Consider the following 13956-nt stretch of genomic DNA (forward strand, 5'->3'; position numbering starts at 1 on the left):
CCAGCCTCTGTCACTGAGTCTGACCTGCTAGTGCTGCCCTGAGTCACCCCCCAGAAGTGTCCCCGCTGGGGCCTGAGTGGGCAGCCTGCAGCGACCTCTGGGTCTTGCTGGTCTCCAGGCCATGCTGCCTCTCCCCTCGGTGCCCTCTAGGAGCTAGCAGCCTCACTACTGCATCATGAACCCCCAGCCAGGTCCCTGGACCGCGGGGCTTCCTGGCGTCCACCTGCCCTGGCCCCACCTCTGAGCCTCCCTCAGCAACCTCTCTGTCCTTAGGCCACGAATGGCGGCAGCAGCGCTTTCAGCGACTACTCGTCCTCAGTCCCCTCCACCCCCAGCATCAGCCAGCGGGAGCTCCGCATCGAGACCATCGCTGCCTCCTCCACCCCCACACCCATCCGCAAGCAGTCCAAGCGGCGCTCCAACATCTTCACGGTATGTGTCCCTGCCGACCCTCCTCCTGTGGCCCCGGCCGCACTGAAGAGGCAGGGCTGAGCCTGCCCCGAGGAGGCCGCGGGCAGGAGCCACGGACAGCTGCGCGGCGGGCAGCCCTGTCGGGGTTGCCCTCCACATAGACACAGCCCTGCAGCTCTTTCCCATGCCCTCACCTGTGCCTGGGCTCTTGCTGCAGCCCCCAGCGTAGCCCCGTGGACCCTCCTGCCCTGCTGTGCACACTGGCCCCCCTCCCCCCGATCCCTTAGGGCTTCTGGTCAGCTCTAGGGATCTTTACACCCAACACCTGTGTGTCCACAGTTGTGAACGACCCGAGGTCATTTGCCCCAGGCTACAGGGAGGTTTAGCTGGCAGAGCTAGAACCCGGGCCCAGGCCTCCCAGTCTGCATTCCCGCTCTTCCCATTATTGCATTCTTCCCACCCATCACTACGGGTCTGGTCGTATAACAAAGGCTCAGACATCCTTCCCCAGGCCTCCTGGTCTTAGCCTGGGTCTCACCACCCTGCCTCAGTGCCCCTAGGCTCGTCCTCTCTCGTCAGACCTTAGACTTCATTCCCCGGCCGCCCTGTGCCTTCCACTGCTAGGGGCCCAGCCCTCAGCAACCAGGTACCCCGAGCCTGCCCTCTCCACGCCCCGCCTCTGACACACAGTGCCCACCTCCAGACCCGTTCCCTCCAGCCAGGACTTGGCTGGACCATTCTGGGAGTCTTGGGTCAGACACAGGTGGGTCAGCTGCCTGTGTGGATTCTCAGATCGCTCTGTCCTTCTGCGTCACTCAGTGTACCTCTTTCTGAGCATCAGGGCTTGGCTCTCAGCCTGGCCCCATGTCCAGCCAGGTTCTTGGGGATCCTGCCCAGACAGAGCTGTGCTCCCCAGGCCTTGCTCATTCCTTCTCTACTCTGCCTGCTCAGCTCACTTCTGCCTGGTCTGCCTGCCTCTGTCCTCCCCGTGGCTGCCATGTGCCCCTCCCTGTCCATGCTGACTGACCCTCTTTCTGCTGACAGCCGCTGCTGCGCCTCGCGCTTCCCCAGCCCTGCCCCTGCCCGGACTTGAAGCTTCCCATCTCTATTTGTGCCCACTGCACCACACAGCACCTTGGGCTGCCTGCCTGTGCCCACACCTGCTGCTGACGCTGTTGAGCCCTTGGTGCCTGTGTCTGCAGTGACCGCCATCTGTGCCCTTGGCACCTGCTCCCTCAGCACCATTCGTAACCTCCCACCTTCCTCCGCTGTGCGTCCTGCAACCCCCAGGACGCGCTGTTCCCTCTCTGCCCACCACTCATGCCCAGCTCACGGCCTCGCCACAGCGCCTTCCTGCTCTTCCCCGTGCTCTGCTGCCTGCTCCGCTGTGCTCCTTGCCCCATCCTTGCTGCGCGTGCTCATGGCAAGCCTTCCCTCTGGGCCCCTCCATTCTCTCCATCTTCACTGTGGTGACCTTACTTTTCCTTTCCATTGTTTCCATGGTGACCTCACTTGCGCCATTGTCCCTGAGGCAGCCTCAAGACATGTCCTTCTCTAGGGGTGCATCTCAGGACCTCCCCCTTTCATCGTCGCTGTTGAGGCCACCCCCTTGCCCTCATCATCCACTCCAACAGAGCCACGCCTGCTCTGTGGCTGGTGCCCTTGTGACCCTCCTGCTGGATGTGGCCGCTGGCATCCCTAGTCCCCCTGATGCATCATGTACTCCTTTAGTTACCCTGTCCCTGGGGGGGTGCCCTCGGGGCTCCCAGGGACCCTTGGTGGTTGGGGGCCTCTCAGTTCACCAGCCTGACAGGGGCAGGCTGCACACCACCCCCCGGCCTGTTCTTCTGTCTGGGGACCCAGCAGCTGTCCTATCCACTTGCCTCCTCCCTGGGCCGAAGGGGCAGAGGCTGCGGCGCCCGGGAGAGGCCCAGGGCGGGCGCTGATGGTGGAGCTGCGGGCGGCGGCCTTCGGCCCAGTTCTGCTCCTTTGGCTGTGCTGGACCCCCGTGCTGCAGCTGAAGCCCTTTGCCCCCTGCCTCTGCCCTGGGCTCCTGGCAGCCTGGGAGAGCAGGAGAGATGTGGGGCCCACTGCCTGCCGAGCGGCCCACATTCCTGGCTGAGATGGCCTGCCTGGCCCGCCTCTGGCCCCTCCTCCGTCTCCTCTCCATCTCCGCCGCCTCCTCCTCCTCTTCCTCCCGCTGCTGCCTCTCCCCCGGCACCTGGGTCTCTGCCCTCACCAGTGCTGACCAACTTGTGCGGGGCTTGAGTATAACTTGCCAAAATCTTTATTCTTTCGATATTTGCAGATATGTGCCACTGTTTCCAACTTTTCATCAACAAAAAGGCCTTTCCAACTCCTTCCAAATTAGAAGACCAGGTGGTGACACACAGCACCTCTGGACATTCTCCCCTGTGCGGGGCCGGAGGCGGGCCGGGCCCTGGGACTGCTCTCAGATGAGAAGCGGCCGCCGTGCTCCCCACTCCAGAGACCCACAGGAATCTTTGTAACTAACCCCCACCCCCAGGGAAGGCTAGGAACGCTGGAGCCCGCGGCGGGGGGCTGCCGGGGACCAGGCCCGGCCGGACGCGCTGCGCCAGGCTCGCTGCATGGAGAAGAAGGGAGGCCAGCGCGACAAGGCCCAGAGGGGCGGGGCGTCCGAGCGCCGCCCCGGCCCAGCCGCTCCCGGGGGGAGCTTTCCCGCCCCTACCCTCCTCTGCTCCCTCCTGCATGGACTTCTGCCGTTGCTACTCCGCTCCGGACGCCACAACCACCGCCGCGCGCTTGCCTTCCCCCTCTCTTGGCCTCCCCATTTCCTAGGATCCGCATTCGGGCGGGCTCTGCCCCAGGAGCCCGACGGGGGCGCAGGGCCTTTTCCGGCCTCTCTCTCTCTCCATCCACTGTGCCCCCCGGGCCGCGCCGACGTGCTCGGTGCAACGTGCCGTGTGGTGTCTGTGCCGCAGACGGGCCACCGCCCTCTCACTTCTGGACTTTGCTGTCCCCCGTTGTCGCGCCCTGTGCTCCCAGCCATCCCCCCAGCCTCACCGGCCACCTCTCCTCTCCCCTCCCTTCTCTTGCGCCCCAGCCCCCTGGGCTGCGCGCTCCTGGCGCCCTTGGTATTTCGTGTCCTTGCTCTTTTGTAAGGGGCGGGCCGGCTCGGTGACCTGTGCTGCTCTGTATGGTGCCGTGTGTAAGAATAAACCCGTTGGAATACTCGTGGTCTCAGTTCCTTCCCGGTCCCGCCGCCCCGGCCCTGCCCACTGCTAGGGCCTGCCCAGGAGGAGGGAGGCGGGGAGGGCTGGGGGCTCCAGGTGGGCAGCTGCCTCCCTTGGCCCCTTGGCCCCTGTAACGCACCTCTTCTTTTCTCTTCCAGTCTCGAAAGGGTGCTGACTTGGACCGGGAGAAAAAAGCCACCGAGTGCAAGGTGGACAGTATCGGGAGTGGTCGGGCCATCCCAATTAAACAGGTCAGCAATCCCTTCCTTCTGCGGGAGCGGAGCTGGGAAGAGCCCCTCCCGGGAAACGCTAGACGAGTCTTTCCCAGGCCTTGAGACGGTGTAAGAGGCGAGCAACCCCGCCAGGCTCTGCTAAGAAGGTGGAACCTCCCGGGAGAGTGGCGGGGCTGAGCCGCCGGGCCTCCCTGGGCTCTGCGGGGCCTCCTCAGACCACCGGGGGGCAGCAGAGAGCCACCCGCCGTCTTCCGCGGCTCTCCCGTGGTTCGGGAATTCCGCCGCGTGGAGGGGGGTCTGGGTTCCCGCCTACCTCCCCTCCTCCCAGAAAAGGAAGAGAACTCGGAAAAACATATCTTGAGTGCCCACTGAAGGGTATACCAAGGGCTAGTCCTACTCCAAGTTTGTTGACACATCTTATCTACGTTTGTAAAAAAAAAACCTGAGTTGAGTGGCTCCTTCCCACGTCCTTCATGAGTCTGCCTGGCAGGGCTGGGCTGCCTGAAGCTTGGATCCTCTCAGGGGTCCTTGTGCTGGGAAAAGGCACTGAATGACAGGGGGCACCTTTGGGCAAACGTGGTGTGCTGGGCAGGGCTCCAGAACTGCTGGGGGGGGGCGGGCCAGAGCAGGGAGGCATCTCTCTGAGCTTGCGCAAGAGCTGCTAACTGAGGTGCCCACAGGGATGGCCTGGTGGTCAGTCTGCTGTTCCCGCAGGATATGGCTCCAGGGGCCATGTTGTCAGGTGTTGGCCATAGAGAAGACAGATATGGCCGGAGCTCCAGAGCTTGGCCTCGCCCAGCGCCCTGTGCTCCTGTTGGGCCTTCCGGACTGGGGCTTCTGGGGCCCATGAGCAATGTGACCAGGATTCTTGTGTTAAGATTGGGGTTTTCTGACTCTGCAGTGAAGATGCATGTGGAACAGAGAGCCTGGAAGTGTGCCAGGGTCCCAGAGGGCAGATGGAGTGACACATCTCTTGTGTCCCGTGTTTTTCCTTCAGCAACACGCCCCCTGCCCCGCCCCCCAAAATGTCATCACCATCTGGCAGGAGTTACCCTAGTTGGGTCAGCGTCCTGGGGGTGAAGGGGCTGAGAGAGGGGTGGTTAGTACCCCATCTCCTTCCTGCCCAAGTGTGGGTGCAGAATCTGGCTCCACAAACCTGTTGATGATGTGATCATGTGTCCCTGGGCCTCACACTATTGGATGTGCTTTGAGCAGGGGACTGTCACTTCCTGCTCTTGGGGTGGGTGCTGTCTGTGTGTGCACCCACACACATAAAACATTTCATAAGTAAAAGAGAACCATTTTCCTGGGGCCCTTGCTTTGAGATGTGTAGCCTCAGATGCCCCCTCCCTGTCTGGGGTGCCAGCTAATCTGTCTGGTCCCTGAATGGGAACAGAAGGAGGGGTAAGGGAGCTGTGGTGTGGAGGATGAAGCCCTGTCAACTTGCACCTGGGGTTCTGGTCCAGTGGGGGGTCAGTTAGGTTGTTGGGTGTTACAGGCCACTGTACCCCAGGGACCCTCAGTAGGATGGACAGAGCCCGGAAGGAAGCCAAGGGCAGCCCACCCTGCCTAGAGCCGCTGGCTGGGGGCAGGTACCTAGGCCTGTGCTTTTCTGCCACAGAGGGATGGTACAGGGTGTTTGGGGGTGCGCCTGCCATAGCGCCGGGGTCCTCTGCTCTCCAGTCCTCCCTGTCCAGCAGCCATTCCTCATGCTCCCCCCACCAACCTCTCTGCTGCCCAGGGCCGGTCCAGCCTCTTCCCCGCCCTCCTGTCCCATTCCCCCCATTCCTTTCCTTCCCCCTCCCCCGCTCCTGCTGGGAGTGGAGATTGCATTCAGTTGCCATTTGCATTCCCAATCAATCCGGACTCCGCAATTAAGCCGGCTGGCGGAGCTGGGAGGGAGGCGGTGGCGGGAACAGGTCCTCTGGGGGCTGTCGCCTCCGCACCGCTTCCATTCCGCCCCAGATTGCTTCCTGCTCTGCCGTGCGCAGCCTGCCGGCCAGGGAGGGGAGCAGGAACCCCTGTAGTTCGTTCTCCCTCCTTGGAACTGGAGACATGGGAGAGGCAGGCAGTGTGGGTGGGCAGGCCTTATCTGGCCTAGCTTTCCTTGGTGGTGGGCTCCGCCAGGTGAGAGGAGGCCTGCAGGTCGGGTCCCTGGCCACCTGCACTCCTCTCTCCACCTGCCCCTTCCACAGCCCTGCTAATGAGCCCAGCCAGGATCTTTGGTCTTTACCACTGGCTGGGGCTCCTCTCCTTGTCCCAAGTGGGGACCCAGGTGAAGGCGGGAGCAAGTTCAGGTGGGAAAGGGCAGCCTCTGGCTCCTGCTTTGACACACATGACTGCACACTCCCCTGACCCAGGAGGCCGAGGTCCAGGCAGTGACAGGACTTGTGTGGTGTTACAGGCTGGTTGGAGGCAGGAGGGGCCGCAGAGCCTGGCTTCCCTTCCCCTTGACTGGGAGCTCGTCCTGGACCCAGGAGGAAGAGCTGGAACTGGATGAAGAGGAAGGACAGGGGAGGGTGGGCAGGGCTTGGGCTTGAAGGATTTGAGAGCTGAGGCCAGTGTGGCTGTCCCAGGGTGAGGGTGCATAGGGGGAGGAGTGAGACGAGGACCAGGTGAGCCAGCGGGCAGCCCCCCCAGCCCTCCTGAGGGGGAGCAGAGTCAGTGTCCTCAGGGGAGCAGCTGTGTGGGTTCCTTGTCCTGCATGGGGATAGAAGCCATGCCGGGAGGCAGGCCACCAAGGCTCCTTTACAGACCACCTGGCAGGGGCCTGATTGCTTTGCTTTCCAGAATGTTCCAGGCACCATGTTGTCTGGTGAAGGTCCCATTATCACTGCTTGTCTTCAGAAGCTGCTTGTGAGGACGTGGTCTGTGACTGATGGGGGACTAGGGGGCAGGCTATGTCCCCAGATAGCCAAGGACTCCAACTCCAATCTTGTTGGCCATGCCTCTCTCAGTGGCATTTGTTTTTTGGGGGCAGTGGGAGGAGGAGACTGAGGGAAGGAAGGATGCGTAGCGAGGATGTGGGGCATCTTGAGAATTGGGAGACTGTAATTTAGGTTCTTTGCTTACCTCCACCTCAGTCCCTATTTCGGGGGTTGATCAGGCAGGAAATGCCACCACCTGTTGGCTGGTCTCATCCCTCTAGGGCTGAGCCTCCTATTTGCAAGAACTTAGAGGAGAAGGTGTAATGGAAGTGGGGGTTATGCCCCACCCTTGGGCCCTGGGACTATGGTGACAGAGAGGTGGCCCGTTCCCACACACCTGAATCTCTCGATCCCTGTCTTCCTGCTTTGGGTAGGCCCTCCCTGAAGGAGAAGCCTGCCAGGGCCGTGTCTCAGAGCTCCTCCTGTCCGACACCACTGGGACGGACTCGGGCGCTTCCCTGGCTCTCCCCAGCCAGTGCCTGTCCAGCTGTGGCTCTCGGCCTGTAGGAGTCTTGTTGAGGAATCTCTGGGGAGCGCTGGCGCTTCTCTCAGCCCGCCTGAATTTGGGAGGAGGCGCCACAGGGAATGACCCTGGTCCTGTCCTGGGAATCTGCCGCCTGCACACTGCTAGTCCTCCCACCCAGCCCAGCCCCCAAGCCCGGCTGTTCTCCCATTGCCTGCTGCTTCAGGGAGAGCCCGGGTGGGTGACGCATCACTGGGGGTTAGCCGCAAGGCAGGCGGGGAGGCTGCCCTCCGTGTGCTTGAGCTCCGCCCTCTGAGGGGTCCGCTTCCCACGTGCAGCATCTGACAGCTGCAGTCTCGGCTGGCTTTTCCCACCTGTCTGCGCGATGTTTCCCGAGTGCCTCCTTTGTGTCAGGCATCCTCCCGGTGCTGAGAGTGTAGAGGACAAAGCGCCAGAACCCCAGCCTGTACGGAGCCCTTACGCTCATCACACTCGGAGGGGCTTAGTGGAACATGGGAGCTTGGGTTGCTGTACGACTGGGTCCCAGTTGCCTGCCTTGGGGGCGGCTGGAGCCTTGTGGGGGACAGTCAGGGGATTTTCTGCCTTATTCTGGGGCTGCCCTCCCGAGGTCTTGGGCCGCTGTCTCACCTGTCCTGGAGATGAGCAGGTAAGAGCGCCACTGCTGGGAGAGCGTCTAAGCACCCTCCCGCCAGCCGGGGGAGACACCGCGGACAGTGGTCCCAGTAACTAGAGAGGCGGCCCCTGGCTGCTTCCTGGAGGGTGACCAGGGACTGCCTGGCTCTGGGAAAGGCTTCTAGTCCTTTATGGCTTCTCTGCTCAGATGAGCACTTTGGCCTAGGAGGGTGGGAGCTGGAGGACAGTGCTGCCCGATGGCACCGGCTGGGCAAGGCCACGGGGTGTTCTGGGTCTGGCTCCTGGCGCTGATCTGCCCTCTGTCCTCAGGGCATCCTGCTGAAGCGGAGTGGCAAGTCCCTGAACAAGGAGTGGAAGAAAAAGTATGTGACGCTGTGTGACAATGGGCTGCTCACCTACCACCCCAGCCTGCATGTGAGTCCAGTGCAGGGGGGTGGCTGGGCCCTGGGGAGGAGTGAACCTGGGGGCACGAATGAGGAGGGCCAGGGGGCAGAGGATGGGGGACAGGATGTGCACTGACTGCTGCCTCCGGGGCCAAAGGCAGGCAGACCCTACCGATTTCAGACGGACTTTCCCTTGAGAATGGGCATCACTGTGGTGGCTTGGGAGCTGCTGACCCCGAGACCCAGGCCCAGGTGAGCGCTTATGCTACAGCTCTCACCTGTGGCTCTGCCCTTGGCGACGGTCACGCCAGGCTAGGCTGGTGTGCACTTGGGTTCGATATCCTACATTCTAGTCATTTTAAGAGCTGGACTGGGCCCATCTCGTGGAATCAGGCCAAAGTCTGGGGGTGCCAGTGTTGCCACTCCATTGTCTTTAGTGGAGCTGCACTAGTGGTCATCTCTGGGCTCCTGGGTGATGGACAGCAAGAGGCCAGCTCAGCCGAGGCTGCTGAGCATGGCAAGGGGCCTTGGCCAGGTCCTCTTGGGGAAAGGAGGGTGGGGATGGCATCGCTAGTGGGCAGAGGGGTCTGGAGGGTGTGTGGCCTGTGCCCCAGTGGGGGGTTGCAATGACTGGAGTGGCCCCTGGGGCAGCTCCTCCACCCTTCCTTCCTCGCCTCCCCTCACTGCGTGGCTCCAGCACACAGCTGTCACCAGAATCCATCTCTGTCACCACCCCACTGCGGGGCTAATGAGTTCTCCTGTGAAGCCCCTCAGGCACACCACGTGGGCCATCCCCACCCCGGCCCAGAGGCCCAGGGCCTGCCTCCGAGGGTCCCTCGCCTGCCTTTGAATCTGCACAAGGTATCAGGGAGGCCCAACCCAAGAGGTGCCTGGCCGTAACTGGGTCCTGAGAGCACACGAAGGCCTGTCTTAGGAAGAGCCAGGGGGCAGCCTGTCTGCAGTCAGGCCAGAGCCCGGCCCCTGCCCTTAGCTTAGGGGGCACTAGTTAACCTCTTCCCTACTGGTGTCCCTTCCTCCACAGGGGCTGGTGCCAGGCTGCTGGGGGTGGAGGAAGGGCACACCCAGCATACAACTCGGGTATTTGGTACGAAGTCTCCTCAGCACCATCCTCTCCCTACGCAGCTTCCAACCGACTTATAGACCTGGTCCCACTGCCGAGATGATGCGATGATGAGATGATGAGAGGCCGCAAGGCTACTCAGAGGAGCACTGGCCCTGAGCAAGGTGCAAGTGCCGTAGGTCAGGGAGCACCCTGCAGGTCCAGGATCTCCCAGCTGAGGGCGGCCGAGGGGCCACCGCACCCAGTCCTGGGCCAAGGCTGTGAGCGCACACCCGCGTCTGCCAAGTCTCAGCTGGTTGTGTTTTCATGCCCCAGACCCCTGACAGGATGCATGTGCTCTCTGCTTTGGCAGCAGCTTGCCTGGGAAGCTGGGAACTGCCTGTCTGAAGCACCGCCGTCTCCCCTACCTGTGTGGGGGCTTTGCTTTCCCCGCTTTGCTGCACCCTTACCTGTTCCTTCTGTTGGGTGGTGCCCTAGCTAGGTGCTGCGCTCCATCCTCTGTGCTTGACCCCATGCCTCAGCTAGTGGAAGCCCAGGGCGGAGGAGAGGGGTGGTGAAGGGGTCTCAGGACATGGAGGAAAATGCTGGGTGTTGTATAGTGCTTGGTTCTGAATTCGGTTTAGGGAGGAAAGGTACGTGCTTGAGGGAATTCTGTGTTGACACTCACCAAACTGGAGGGCAGAGGCTTGGCAGGGTTTGTTCAATTACCAGTCACTCAGCCAGTGGCTGACCTAAGACCTGGACCCCGAGGCTTTCTGCCCTGCCAAGAACACGTCCCTTCGGGGCTGGCTGAGAAAGTTGCAGGAGAGTTAACATCGGGGCAAGTGTTGCCCAGACTGCAGTCAGGTAGGAGGGCAGAGGGAGCTGATGGGCCTGCCTGCCTGGGCCAGGCTAGGGGTTTGGACTCCCCAGAATCCCTCTGGCACTGCACTTCTTGGCCTGTGTGTAACTTAGTGTGTTCAGGGCCTGGCACAGGATCTAGGCGACAGGAGTGCCCAGGCCTGTCCTTGCTGTCTTGCAAAGTGAATCTAAGAGGCAGGTAGCTCTGCTGGCTCAGCCCCCCAGTCTCAGCCCCTGCAGCCTCCCTCTTGTTGTCCCAGCCACAGGACATCGTGAAGAGTTTGGGCGAATGGTCCTTTGAGAGCGTGAGCTCCCCATCCGTCAGCTCTCCACTGGCTGCCCATGGACTCTGGGGTCAAAGTGCATGCCCTTCCTCCACACTGGATGCCAGGAGGAACTGGCACATGCAGATGGCGACACCCTTGCCTGTAGACCCATCTCTTCTTACTCAGAAGACACGACCCAGATGTGATGTGAGCAGTGGGAGTACAAGTCAGGGCCACGCTAAGGGTCGCCGTGTGCAGCCACACGAGCGGGGGTCTGGGTTTTTGTCTGGCGTGGGCCGCTCACTCCATCTGCCCCTCTTGCTTCATGGTTCCTTTCCTGGTTTCTGCTGCGCTCCTGTGTCTCCGGCTCGCTTGCCTCTCTCTCCCCTTTGCCATCGTTGCTAACCGGAGCAGGCTTCTCAGCTCCAGCAGTGAGCAGGTAGCCTGCCTCCCTGTGGGCTTCCTGGCTTCCCTTGGAGGCTCCCTTGTGTTGGGGAGCTGGGCAGAGGAGGACCTGCGCCAACTCCAGAGGGGCACCCGGAACTCTCCGCTGGTCCAGCTGCTCTCCCAAGGGTGGCTCTTGCCTGAGACCATGAGCAGGCTGACAACTCACCTACTGATGACGGAGGCCATTGGGCCAGAGGGACTGGGTGTGCGTGCGGAGGAAAGGCCGGTGGGTAAGCTTCAAGCCTCGCGCCTGGTCCTTTCCTGGCCCAAGAGAGCCCGCCACAGCCTCCCCCATTTTGCAGCCAGCGGAGCCATTCACACAATCACCTTCTGTTAATTCTATCTGCAACATCAATTAAATTGTTTGTAGAAACTAATTGAATGTGGCTTAATCACACATCTTAATAGCTTTCCACGCTCTGAACTCGTTGTTAATTCCAGTAATAAAACGAGATGAGAACGCTGGCTGGGTAATTAGCGAGGAGGCTGGGGAAGAAATTGCTGTTTGATGGTGGGTAATAAAGGCAGCCGTGGTGACCGCTCTCCTGAGCAGCCGCTGCCACCGCCACCGTGAGCTCCCCGTTCTGCTGACGGAGGGAAACACTGTCGCTCCGCCCCCGATGTCCCTGTCCCTGCTGCTGCTCCTGGAGCTCCTCACCACAGTCTCCCCCGGGCCAGGCTCCATCTCAGCTTGGCCCTGGGGCCTGCCCTGGCTTAAGGAGCTCCTGTCCCGTGTGGTCAGAGATGCTCACGGGGCTAGTCTTTGCCCCCTGCGTCCCTTCTTGCTCCTCGGCTCTGAACCAAGTTCCTTCATGCAGCTCTTGAACTTGGCATAGGGTCAGCCTCTCCCACCATGTCCCAGCCTAGGCATCCCGGGGCTGCAGTGGGGCCTGGAAACGGTTGCAGCTGTTGTGACCTCCTTGTGAACTAGAGCAGCCCAGGCCTCCCCCAGGAGAGGGACGGCAGCTGCCTTCGGCCCAGCCAGCTGTTGGCAGTTGTCTGGAACAGCCAGTCTGGGATGTGAGTTGTCTGTGGGGACGGGGGAGCGGATGCGTGCGAAGGCCGGGCCAGTGGGTGCTGGGGCTTGGATGGGTGGTCCCAGACAGTGAAGTCACATGCTGGACGCCGGGCTGATGGCAAGCCCAGAGGGCCTGTGGTGGCAGGCCGGGAGGGAGAGGTTGCGGCTGGCTGCGGAGAAGGGGCAGACAGACGGGCCACTTGTGGGGCAGGGAGGTCCTGGGCTTGTTTCTTCCCCAGCTACCGTGGTGAGGCTCAGCGTGGGGGCAGCGCTCAGAAGAATGGGGCGAGGGGTTGTTAAAAGGGTCCTCCCAGGATAGAGGCTTCTCTCAGCGACTTCTCAGTGAAGTTCTGTGGTTCTGAGCCCTGAGGCACTCGCCCTGGGGGTGGGGTGTGCTTGAGGCCAGGCACCTGGCACCCTCCCTTACAGAGGCCAAGGTGGTGGCCTGAGGGCTGAGGTGCAGCCAGAGCTGAAAGGAAGGGAGCTGTGCTTGGGTGCACACTTGTGGGACACATTTCCCCTGGCCAGCTATGCCCCTCCAGTCCTGCAGGGTCATTTGCCCAGGAAGGTGTCAGGGCTGCTTGGAGAATACAGGGTGACTACAGGCCAGGCCTGGGCTCCCTGGGGCCAGATCCGGCTGAGGCCAGCTTACTAGCCCTTCCCTCCATGGGTCTCCCGTGAGGCCCCTGACGGCCTGTCCCGAGGTGACATCCAGCCAAACAACAGAAGTGCAGGAGGGAGGCTGGCATTGGCTGCTGTTTCCTTGCTCTCGCCCCTCTTCCCAGCTGGCAACTCCTACGTTCTCTTCGCTCTGTAAGGCCAGGTGACCCCTGTCTACTTGATGTCTGGCCATTCCCAGAGAGAGGGGCAGCCCCCACACCCCTGCTCCGCCCCCTGCCCTTCTCCTGCTTCCAAAAAAGAAGCATTTCCCATCTGCTCTTTTAAGCAGAGGACATTGTCCCTTTTTCTAAAAGCTAAAAGGTGAGAAGGTAGAATGCTTTAGATCCGAGTCTGATGCTCCTACGTGGGTTACGGTCAGCAGGCTGGGCCCGTAAGGATGTGAAGGCGTGAGGCGTGCTGGCTTACAGGGAATCTCTCTGGATGCTCCTGAGGGCAGGAGAGGAGCTGATTTCTGAGTCTGATCATTGAAACTCTGTTCACAGTTAAGTCGGTGCCACCCACCCAGATTCTGCTTTCAGGAAGGAGTTTTTGCCACATTTTATCAAGGACACTAGCTGGGGACTGCCGAGGATCTCACCTGTGGTCCGGGCATGGAGTGGGAGTCGGCGGTCTGGAAGGAGAGGCCAGAAGCAGTGGGGAGAGCTGGGGTGCTGGCCAAGCTATGTTTAAAATGGCAGCTTGTGCCATGCAGCCCCTGCTGCCCCTCCACCGTGGTGCTCCCAGGCCTACATCATGGCAGGATGGCAGGGAAGGTCAGAGCACCAAGTGGCTCCCACTCTCCGAGTCCCTCCCCATTTCTCTACTTCCAGGGCCCTCCAGGTGCTGACTTGAAGCCAGGGTGAGTTCCAGGGTCAAGGAAACCTGCCTCGGTGCACAGCCTTGAGAATCTGAAAAGCCTGAGCTTGAATCTGGCCCTGCCGCCTGAGGACGGTGAACTGGGGCCGATTAACCTTTGAAAGCCTGTTTCTTCAGCTGTAAAATGGGCAGATTAACACCCACCACTGTGTTGTAAAGATTACGTGAGGCAATATATGAAATACAGCTACAGTGTTCAGTGATGGTGCTGAGTAGCTGGGGCCTGGACGGGCAGGTGATGTGATGAGGATGATGGTTATTACTGCTGTTGGACACCCACTGGTACGTGTGGGACCATGGAGCTGTCTCTATTTTTCCAAGAATAGCAGAAAAAATCAAAGGCTTTCCTTTAACTCTTCAACAAGTTATAGTGTCAGGCACCACTCTAAGGATGGGACTGTTCTAGGCTTTAGAAGTTCTTGATGACCAAACTGGGGATGGGAGCTTCTGAACACAGGGCTGAAGTAGTGGGTGACCAGCCA

At 61.1% G+C, this 13956-nt stretch overlaps 1 protein-coding gene across 7 annotated transcripts in view; it reads left to right on the forward strand.

Moving 5' to 3' along the window:
* AGAP3 (ArfGAP with GTPase domain, ankyrin repeat and PH domain 3) overlaps positions 1–13956 on the forward strand; it is a 50396-nt gene that overhangs the window by 26139 nt on the left and 10301 nt on the right. For 5 of the 7 annotated variants that reach the window (XM_036899614.2, XM_036899616.2, XM_036899613.2 and 2 more), the window contains exons 8-10: positions 274–432; positions 3785–3877; positions 8213–8317. In XM_036899614.2, coding sequence (XP_036755509.2) covers positions 274–432; positions 3785–3877; positions 8213–8317 — 357 coding nt within the window. Of the gene's footprint in view, positions 1–273; positions 433–2719; positions 3627–3784; positions 3878–8212; positions 8318–13956 lie in introns of those variants that run through there. The other 2 variants (XM_036899620.2, XM_036899619.2) reach the window with 1 other exon arrangement.

This window comes from Manis pentadactyla, chromosome 7 (genome assembly GCF_030020395.1).
Source record: "Manis pentadactyla isolate mManPen7 chromosome 7, mManPen7.hap1, whole genome shotgun sequence".
NCBI classification, from domain to species: Eukaryota; Metazoa; Chordata; class Mammalia; order Pholidota; family Manidae; genus Manis; species Manis pentadactyla.